Source organism: Aphanomyces astaci, assembly GCF_000520075.1.
Source record: "Aphanomyces astaci strain APO3 unplaced genomic scaffold supercont1.92, whole genome shotgun sequence".
In the NCBI taxonomy this organism is placed as follows: domain Eukaryota; phylum Oomycota; class Saprolegniomycetes; order Saprolegniales; family Verrucalvaceae; genus Aphanomyces; species Aphanomyces astaci.
This window is the reverse complement of record NW_009798355.1, coordinates 49,571-60,134: the sequence shown is the minus strand read 5'-3', so window position 1 is coordinate 60,134 and position 10,564 is coordinate 49,571. Positions and strand designations below refer to the sequence as shown.

The 10,564-nt window shown below is 43.7% G+C and overlaps 2 protein-coding genes across 3 annotated transcripts; one reads left to right on the top strand and one right to left on the bottom strand.

Annotated features, from left to right (window-relative positions):
• Window positions 1-752: 752 nt before the first annotated feature.
• On the bottom strand, window positions 753-1,371 carry H257_16795 (hypothetical protein). The gene has a single exon (XM_009845363.1). It carries the CDS (start codon window positions 1,347-1,349, stop codon window positions 837-839), a length of 513 nt encoding a protein of 170 aa, XP_009843665.1. The 5' UTR covers window positions 1,350-1,371; the 3' UTR covers window positions 753-836.
• A 533-nt stretch (window positions 1,372-1,904) lies between these two features.
• H257_16794 lies at window positions 1,905-10,488 on the top strand. 2 transcript variants are annotated; one of them, XM_009845361.1, is made up of 15 exons: window positions 1,905-2,300; window positions 2,362-2,484; window positions 2,540-2,690; window positions 3,269-3,395; window positions 3,448-3,510; window positions 3,915-4,082; window positions 4,722-4,821; window positions 4,875-5,255; window positions 6,227-6,497; window positions 6,849-7,008; window positions 7,626-7,712; window positions 8,355-8,524; window positions 8,589-8,796; window positions 9,903-10,167; window positions 10,226-10,488. In XM_009845361.1, exons 1-15 carry the CDS (start codon window positions 1,933-1,935, stop codon window positions 10,437-10,439), a joined length of 2,856 nt encoding a protein of 951 aa, XP_009843663.1. In that variant the 5' UTR covers window positions 1,905-1,932; the 3' UTR covers window positions 10,440-10,488. The 2 variants fall into 2 exon arrangements, with proteins under 2 accessions (XP_009843663.1, XP_009843664.1); XM_009845362.1 differs by lacking the exon at window positions 10,226-10,488 and having other exon boundaries at window positions 9,903-10,225.
• Window positions 10,489-10,564: the final 76 nt, after the last annotated feature.

Here is a 10,564-nt window from a genome sequence, read left to right as displayed (position 1 = left end):
ACGGGCATTAACGTATTTCACGGGGAGAGATATAGTATGTGTATCAGTCAGTACACTAGGGAATTGACCTAGCCATACAGTAGCGAGCGACAACAGAGCATCCGCCCACGTAATTGCCCTTACCGCGTCGTAGCGGAGGTCGGCTTGCTTCTGATTTTCGTGAGGTGACCCCAGAGATATGAAGATGCATTTAGCCTCCAGAGTTCTAGGGTTTTAATGCTCTTGGTGGGGCACAGTCATGTGTAGATATTTGGTTTCTACTTTGCTTGCTGTTGAAGTAGTTGTTTCGAGTTACTCAAGCGAGGTTTCATACGTTTAATAACGTTAGGCTAAGTTATATTAAAACGGCGGAGTAACTCTGCACTTCGACGCCAACAAGTTTGTGCCAGACCTCCACTGGCTCCCGTACAGAGCGTGAGGGCAAATACACGTGGGGGCAAAGGGAAGGGAAATGTTGTACTGTATGTCTATATCGAATGCTGACGAGTGAGTCTCCCGTCACGCCCTACCCACGTCTGGTGTCAGTGAAGATGGTATTACGTAGCTATTTCTAGTGCTACTAACTAGTACAGTGTAGTACAGAATGGCCTCCATGGCAAGGTTTGATGCAATGATGGACATGATTCAACATGTATTCGAAGTACTCAGTACTTGTTGTCACAACACATATCCTCGTCGTCAATTAGACCTGCGGTGTTAAAGCAGCCATAGGAAGCGTTTGCTCCGAGCGTTAATGTATCACGTTGTTCATCCTGGTAATAACAGTAAAGGCATTCATGTTAACACCGCCTACATACTGGCACTGCATGGATTACAGTCCATGTATTCTTCGCCAACTAATCCAACTTGGAACGACGGCGACGCAGTGCGGCTGTCGTCGCGCCCGCGCTTCCCTTGGGCGACGATGGTGGTGCGGCTGTGGGAGCTCGCGCAATCGAGGAAGGCCGCGACGACGTCAAGACCACGACACCCACGAGAACCAAAGCAAGGCCAGCACCAAGGAGCCAAGTCGTAGGGAGGCCCTTGGGCTCGTAGATCAAGGTCTTGGTGCCGTCGACGTCAATATGGTAGACCGTGAGGAGCGACAGGACGTTGGTGCTGGCGTCTTCTTGCACGTCGATGTCAAACGCCCCTTTGTTGGATGTCACCCGCCATTGGGACTTGGCATCTTCCGCGTGGACCTGCGTCGCGGACTCAATGTGAAAGGGCACGGCGGGCTTGAAGTGGGCGTTCAAGGTCTCGGCAGAGATAGCGGATACCGCGGCGGCATTGGGCGTAGCGGTGGCGGCGGTCAAGAGCGCCACCAGGGCAACACAAGCTCGGACGAGAAATCGCGACATCATCGTCATCAATAGTGTGAGGTCGTTGAAATCTGAAAACAAAACTGTCATATATAATACAATTATAAATTCGTAAAGGACTTACTATAACGTACTACTGTATTAGTATACTAGTCATACTAGTATTGTACTTCTACGTACGTATACTAGTACTGTGCATAACGTTAGTTGACACAATGTACTGCTGTCATTATTAGCTGGGAAACGTCAAGTGTAGTTCAGTAAGGTATAGTTGCGTGGAGTTAATTGAAGCATCCTAACTTACAGTTAACAAGGAAGCTTACTGTTAGTATTTTCGACTTATTGTGCTTTCGAGTGAAATTTCGTGTTGTGGCGTGGTTTCTCGTTGGAATTTAGATCGATTTGATTGGCTACTTTAGATGAGCTCAACATTATTAGCCAATCAAAACCATCTCAATGAAATTCAACCAATCAGATCGATTGTGGATCGGTTTGATCGGCGCGATTCGATTGCACCCCCCCCAAATTTGTACTATCAAATCGACAATAATAGAACACTTTTTTCATGTGTAACCGGTGTATCCGGAATTATTTCCGGATAAGGTTCATTCTTGGCGCGCGTTCGATCAGGATGACTGCGACGCAATGGCCGACGGGTCTGTTAATCCTGGGAACGCTGTTCCATGCCATATACCTCCTGAGCATCTTCGACATCTACTTCAAGTCGCCTGTTGTGCACGACATCCCCGCGGTGGATGTCATGCATGAGTCGTACCCGCCACCGGCGAAGCGGTTGGTGATCTTCATTGCCGACGGCTGCCGAGCAGACACGTTCTTCGACGCGACCGACCGATATGCTGTGTTTGCGCACTCGAGACTACGAGAAGCCAATTTGACATCATTGATCCACAGCCAGTTTCAAGACGACGAACCCACGCGTGCGCCGTTCCTGCGCCATGTGATCAAGCACGTGGGTAGCTGGGGCGTCTCTCATACCGGGTGTGTACTGTACACGTCTTCGACTTGTCGTGCGCATGACCCATGCTAACACGTTATGCAGGGTGCCGACCGAGTCGCGACCAGGACACGTGGCCATGTTTGCCGGCATGTACGAGGACGTGAGCGCCGTCACGCGAGGCTGGCAAGAGAACCCTGTGGACTTTGACTCGATCTTCAACCAAAGGTTGTTCCATCTTCCCCTTTCTTCACCCTTGATCGATCGGCGCACATCCTCGTAGTACGCACGCGTGGTTGTATGGCAGTCCCGACATCGTGCCCATGTTTGCCAAGAATGTCGAACATGTGCATGAGAAGCATTACTCGAGCGCCGACGAAGACTTTGCCAAGGACGCCACGGTCTTGGATACGTGGGTATACCACAAAGTGCAGGTATATGCGCATCTTAGTTTAATATACATGAAGTTGGTGGTGGTGTAGGCGAATTCTACGCTCGTTTGTTCCAGTATTTCTAGTGTTACTTTTTGCATATTTGAAGGTTAATAATATTCCAAGGTGGTCTATGTGCATTGAACTTTTAATATTATTTCTAATAATCCTAGGCAAAATAAAATTTACTTACGCTCATGTGTTTACCTATTCACAGTCATGTCTAAACCCATTGTTGTCATGGGTTAATATATTAATGTTTGCATTCTTTTTATTCGACTTAACATTATAAAACAAACATCTAAATCCTGATCTTGATTGCTAGTTTAGAAAAAAACAGTTTTGAATGTACAAATATGTATTATATTAAATTTTATTTAAAATCAAAACCCTGAACTTGATTACATATTCACAGTGTCATATATATACAAGTATATATATATATATACCCCATGTTTCATGTGCGTACCTACCTACCTACCTTTTGCCTTGCCTGTCCCTTTTGCATGCATGTAGTTGAATGTTTGGTGACTTTCTTCGTACATTTCGTCGATTTTTCAATGTTCTTTTTAAATGGATAGGCGTTGCTCGACGACGCCAAAACGAATCGCACGTTGTTCAACCAGTTGCAGGCGAACCAAGTGGTATTTTTCCTGCACTTTCTCGGCATCGACTCCAACGGCCACGCCCATCGCCCCCACTCGCGCGGTATATTTGGACTAGATTGGAGGGTATTTGTTAATATTTTTGTTTGTATTAGAATACATATCGAACGTGGCGCTCGTGGATCGGCTGGTCGAAGGCATCCATACCATGCTCGAAGGTACGCCGTCCATTTCCCCGTATCGCAGAAATATAAACGAAATAAAAAACGCCGACTTTTTTACTCCTGTTTGATTGATAGTTTACCCCAAATTTGGGTGACTTTTGTACTGATTCTATGCCAAATCTATCGATCGATTCGTTTGGATCTGAATTTTGTACTAGATGAATGTAAAAACGTGTCCTGTGGTGATTGGGATCACACTAATTTGAACTCATACACTAATTTGACGTTGATGATGGTTTCCTGCACACTGATTGGCTACATCCTTCAGCCGATGATTCTTGTGTACATTATTTGGTCCATGTCGCTTGTCCAGTTTAGAATACACACTAAAAGCACTGCTCATTCGATTGAGCACCGTACTCCAGTATAGAATCACCTTGACAATCGATTTATTATAGCATTTTTCCAAGACAAGGCGACAGCGTACATTTTTAGTGCGGATCACGGCATGAGTCATCAAGGGTCCCACGGTGACGGTGCCCCGGAAAACACTCGCACCCCGCTAGTTGTGTGGGGCGCCGGCGTGCAGCCGCCTACCCTCAAGTCAGCCTTGGACACACACGCAGGTCGGTCGGTGCTCCAGGAAGTAGTTGCCTTTGATTTCATTTCGATTGATGGAATATACATAGTTGTAGGATCTGTGGGATTATTAGTGTACATTGAATTGTATATGCTCGTGATGATAATTCGTAGACTGGGTAGTGGAATAGCGTTGAAATGGAGTTTATAATTGTACTTTGTATATTTGTACTGCTATTATTACTATGGCTCTACTACTACTACACTATTGACGATATGACTACACTATTGACGATATGACTACACTATTAACGATATGACTACACTATTAACGATATGTTTACACTATTAACGATATGACTACATTATTAACGATATGACTACACTATTAACGATATGTTTACACTATTAACGATATGACTACATTATTAACGATATGACTACACTATTGACGATATGACTACACTATACCACAGTAATGTTACGATTTCTTTCTAGTACGTTGCTCGACCGTGTAAGTTGACTAGTCAACTAATTTGGACAATAGTTATTAGTGCTATGAATATAACTGATCTATTCGATCTTTTAACTTCGTTTACATTTTGCCTGGTTTTGGAACATCATTACATTTCAGCAGAAACTCATCAAACAAAGGTGACTAGTTCTGACTTGTCAATCCTTCATAGCTCATGGTTCAGGGTTTGCGATGGATGTGCCGAGCCATTCCCACGACCAAGTATTTGACCAACTGAAAGCGCACACTGTACCTGAAGCCGATGCTCTGCGGTACAAACTCGACGACTTCTCCATGATCTCATCAAATCTGTGTGGGTGGGTAGACTCTGGAACTTGTCTTCGTTTGTGCGCAAAGATGTGCTCCAAGCCGACATTGCACCGCTGGCGGCCGCGCTGCTGGGGCTGCCGTACCCGAGGAATTCCGTGGGGGTGCTCCCGTTCTCGTACATGGAGCAAGGGCTGTATCGGGCACGAGCGGTCGTGTTCAATGCCAAATCGCTGTTTGTGCATGCTTCGATCCGCCAGCAACTCAAGCAGAACGCGACGTGGCCCATCTTTTTTAGAGGATTTCCTCGGCTAGACCGGTGCCTCGGCCAGTTTGCCACGATCGACCGGGCGTTCGGGGCCAAAGCGTACGGCGACATTGAAGCCATCAGTCAGCGAATCATTGGCGATGCCTTGGCAGGATTGAGGCACTTTCAACGGTATATATATATATATATATATATTGTACGATGTATGTGGAGTTTATATATCACATGCGACATGAGTATGCCGGAGGTGGTATGAATTCCAAACCGAGCACGATATATCGATCCCATTGGTTACTCTCAAATTACTTGTCGCTGATTGGCTACATAAGGAATCGGGAAAGCCAATGAATTGGCGCGCAGAATTGGGTGATTTGAATTGTCCTTTCAGCCAAAAATGGATCGATTGTTTGTACTTCTATGTAAAAAAAGTATTTAACAGAGAAGTTGATTCATTGGCGGCCACTGGATGGTTTTGCTTGGTCGATCGATTGTCTGCCAGTGTCGTGCTTGATATTATTTATTCTAGTTTAAGAAGATTTTCTATATCAAAATCGAACCATTTTTGTCCTAATTTCCATCTACCATTGTGAATGTCAATTTTTTTCTTCTTTTTTAAATTTTGAACTAATTGGTATATATTTATTACCCATTATATTTGCTCACCCCACTCCAATTTTTCGAATTCACAATAGCAAATGCATATGGCATGAACCACTAGCATTGTGTATACAACGTGACCAGCGTGGTTTACCAACTACATGAAAAATAGCATACATGTGATTGTCCTTCTACTATTGCAAATATTTCGACTTTTGAGTGAATTAGCCAATAATAGCATTTGACCCAATTGAATTTTGTAAACTATCTAGTGATTAATATATAGCAGGTATTGTTCTGCGGAGGAAGTGCATTGAATCAGGACTTTGGATTGGCAGAAATTCAACAGAACGTGATTTGATTGGCTTGGGTGGCTCTTTAAAGTCCATTCGTTACGACATTCAATTCTGCTGGCGGCTCCAGTTTCGAATCGATTTGACAATACTAGTACTAGTACTACTACTAGTACTACTACGCTTGTCGATGAACGGGGATTAATCAAGCCTTAACTTGGTTGGCTGTGCCGTACCTGATGTTGGTTCTAGATACGACTGGCTGTTGCTCATGGCGATCATCACTCTCGGATACCTCGGCTGGATGCTCGTGTTGTACGTGGCAGTTGCCAGATGGCCATTTACCGAGTCATCGCTGGTGCAACATGACGACGGGTCGTGGGATATGGGGTCTGTGACCAGTGTGTGTGTGGGCAGTGGGCTGCTGTTTGCATACAACCACCAAGCGACGTCCATGTACTACCTGTACTTGGTGTTTCCCCTCGTGTTTTGGCGCTTTTTACTCCGTGAGCGACAGTTTCTCGTACGTCCGTGTCATGAAAAATATGCCGACACTCCAAATTTCGACTTGTTTTGTGCTGATTGATTCACCAAATCTCTATCGATCGATTCGTTGTCGTGACTTTTGTACATATGTCACGATCGCATTCAGTATCACACTAATTTAAATCACACACTAATTCGATGTTGTTGAAACATTGGTCCAAGAACTGAATTGGATTGGCCACTTGAGATTCGTGTTTTGTGTTTTGATTGGTCGATATATCGATAATTGTCTGCCTGCCATTTGGTTCTTTTGCTCATATTCAATTGAGAACCCAAACACTCCAATTTCAAATCGACAGTACCTATGATGTTGATACTATTCTTGTAGCTGGCGCAGCGCGGGGTCGGGTGGAGTGTGGTTGGCCTTGTCCTTGTCAGCATCGAGTTGATTGTGTGGGGCTACTCGAATCGAAGTGTATTTTCAGCACTCTGTCTCGTGATTGGAATATATCCCAATATGAACTCGATTTACGATCGCACGACTGCACGTATGTATGCCCGCCCAACTAGTACAGAAATTGTATTGTCCCAGCCCGAATTTGGCCTTTTTATATATGATTATTTGCCAAATCCATCGATCGAGTTTTTCGTGTACTGTGTGAATTGTGTATATGTAAAAATATGTCCTGCGGTGATATGCCCTTCATGCTAATACAAGTCACATACATGAATATTCATTGCTGATTGGTTGAACGGATGATTTCCTGCAATCTGATTGGCTAAATTCTTCTATCGATGATGCTTCTGTACATTTATATACTTGTGTCAATACATTCGACACGTCGCTCCAGGTTTGATGAAACAAAAGCTATGTTCTATTTTGTGCTTTTTTCTAAAATTGTTTGGATATTTGTTTGGGCGATGGTTTTTTCACCAAATTATCCATTGGTCGTCGATGGTATTATATTTTTATTTTTACATCCTGCATGTTGGATGAAAACTAATAATCAGGACGATTTGAAGGGTATATACGACTTAAACGGTTGCACGAGTTTGATTGGCCACTTGAAAGTGTATTGTGGGTTTTCATTGGCCAGTCGATTGTCTGTCGATTGAGCACCTACTTCGTATATCGACAATAACATCTGTTATAATCATCGTGTAGGGTTGTGGATGGGCTCGTGTGTGATCTTGTCGTTGTTTCCCCTCGCTCCGTTGGATTATGGAGACGACTTGAACTTGGTCGTCGCGGGTACGTGCATATTGAAGATATATATATATATATAAATATTTTGGTCTTTGGAGACGAAATTTTTGAACGTTGGAGGCAATTAGTTAATATCTTAGTTGACTCTACTTCAAACTTGTTCAATCTATATTGTGAAATCGCAATAAACTTTCAAAATTCGCGTGGTTTGGCTAATCAACATTGAATCACGCTGGAGTTCTGATTGGTTGAATATATTTATCTTTTCTGTAAGAGCCAATCAAATCCACTCAAAATTGGATTAGCCAATAGCGTCGATTCGTGATTCGATTCGACGAGGTGTGGAAATCTGTACCGAATCCACAATACTCTACAAAGTGTACCATCTATCTGGAATTGGTCAACGGAACTGAACCAGACTTTGGATTGGCAGAAACTCACCAGAACGTGAGATTTGATTGGCTAAGGCGGTTCTGTTAGTTCATTTCTCGTAAGACATTCGAATTTATCGATTTGACTAGTTCCCTCAACCATAAAGCCGTGTTTCGTTCTTGTGATCCATCATGCGTATATATATATATAATATATATATATACGCATGATGGATACATATATACATTCTCCAAGATACTGCTGATGTACTGTACAACGTGTTTGGCCATAACCACTTTATATATCGTATTGTAGGCGGTTGCATTGGGCTTGCCGTGGGTACTTTTGTGTGGTGCGCGGTCACCCCGACTCCGATTCACGGCAGCAGTCTCGTGTTCATTGGCTTATCCATTGGATCCGTTCTGGGCACTATGGCAGCATTGTCGTCGAACATGCACCTCGCGCCTTGGATTTATCTGAATTGGGTAAAAAACGAATATCTTGTTTCATTTAACTATTATATACCCCTAACACTCGATGTATGTCTAGTTTGCAGCGTTTGGGCCGCTCTTGTCGTTGTTTTGGGTTTCGTATCCCCCGTCCCTGACCCTTCGACTCGTGCAGATCATGATGGCTGTCGCCCCAGTATTCGTGTTGCTGTCGATTTCGTACGAAGTTTTTTTCTACGCAGCGTTTTGTACAACGTTGTTGCTGTGGATTCGCCTCGAAACGTCCACCGTGGCGCCACGTCATACCCGTAAGTCCTCTTGGAATGCTCCAGACTGGTGGTGTATGTATCGCATCGTGGTTTTATTGCCTTTCTTTCACCCCAAATTTAGTCTTTTGTGCATTACCAAATATCTATCGATCGATTCTTTGTATTGTCGATATTTGATAGTACAAATTTGGGGAGGGGGTGCAATCGAATCAATCGCGCCGACCAAACCGACAATCCACAATCGATCTGATTGGTTGAATTTCATTGCGAAATGGGTTTTGATTGGCTAATAATTTTGAGCTCATCTGAAGTAGCCAATCAAATCGATTTAAATTCCAACGAGAAACCACAACACAATGAAATTTCACTCGAAAGCTCAGTCACACACTAGTTTGATGTTGAATTGGACGTCGAATACAGTGTTTGATTGGCCACTTGATTCACGTTCTGTGTTTTGATTGGTCGATCATCGATTGTCTACCGATTTGGTTCTTCGACTCAGTCGATTGAGCACCCCACTCCAATTTCGAATCGACTTGACAATGTATTGTATTGTTTGAACGGCTCCGTATTTTTTGAAAGGCCAGTCTGGCTGCCGTCCAAATATTGCACCAATGATATTCCTGCAATAATTTGCGTGATATTCCTGCAATAATTTGCGTGTTCCATCATGGTATGTGGAGGCCACATCAAAAAATATTTTGCAAAAAAATATTTTCTCACCTCCCATATGAAAACGGAACTAACTCGTTGTCCCAATATTATTATTCGACATAATCAAAATTGTGGCATCCAGACTTGGCCTAACAATAAAATATTTCGTACTTCACACAAAGTAGTTCCACATTTCGTTTCATTTCCCCATGTCGATCTCACGACACGTAGTGTGCATTCCGCCAACATGTGGATATATATTGTGCTGATGCACCAAATCCATCGGTCGATGATTTGTTGTACTGAATTTTGTATCTAAACTTTGTGATGGCATTCACACTATTTCAAATCTCGCACGAATATCTCTGGTAATTGGACGAGTTTCATTGGCCACTTGAAAAAATCATGTTCTGCCATTGGATGGGAGGTCGATTGTTTGTCGATTGAACGAACACCCCAAATACAATACTGATGGCATGTATCTTGTCTAGGCCAGCATAGTACCGGGCTTGCAGTCACCCCCGAGGACATCCGGCTGGCGCTGTGGTACCTAATCTTCTTCAAGCTGAGCTTCTTTGCTACGGGCAACATTGCATCGATGAGCAGCTTTGAGATTTCATCCACGTTTCGGTTCGTGACAGTGTTCAATCCATTTGTCATGGGCGCTCTTCTCGTGCTCAAGATTCTGCTGCCCATGGTGATTGTCACGTGTGCATTTCACGTGTTGCTGACCCTCAAAGGCCACCACCCAAACCGGTATGTTTTCTTGCCAAATATATATATATTTATATATTTGTTGTTCTCGATATCGTAGACTGTTCTTGCTCGTGGTGTTACTCTCGGATGTGCTGGCGTTACACTTTTTTTTCCTCGTCAAAGACGAAGGCAGTTGGAAAGAAATTGGTAACAGCATCTCCATATTTGGCATTGTGAACCTCAAGATGGTATTTGTGCCGTTGCTGCTGTTTGTGGCCAAGTTGCTCTTTCGCCAGTCGACCGCTACCGATCGTTCGCTCCATTTGGATTAGTCAAGTTGTCGGAACCCCTTGTACTAGTAATATACATGGGTACCATAGACAACAGAACGGAACTATTTCTTTGAATTACGACCCGGTCGACGAATACACTACTACTAGTATTACTACGTAGTACT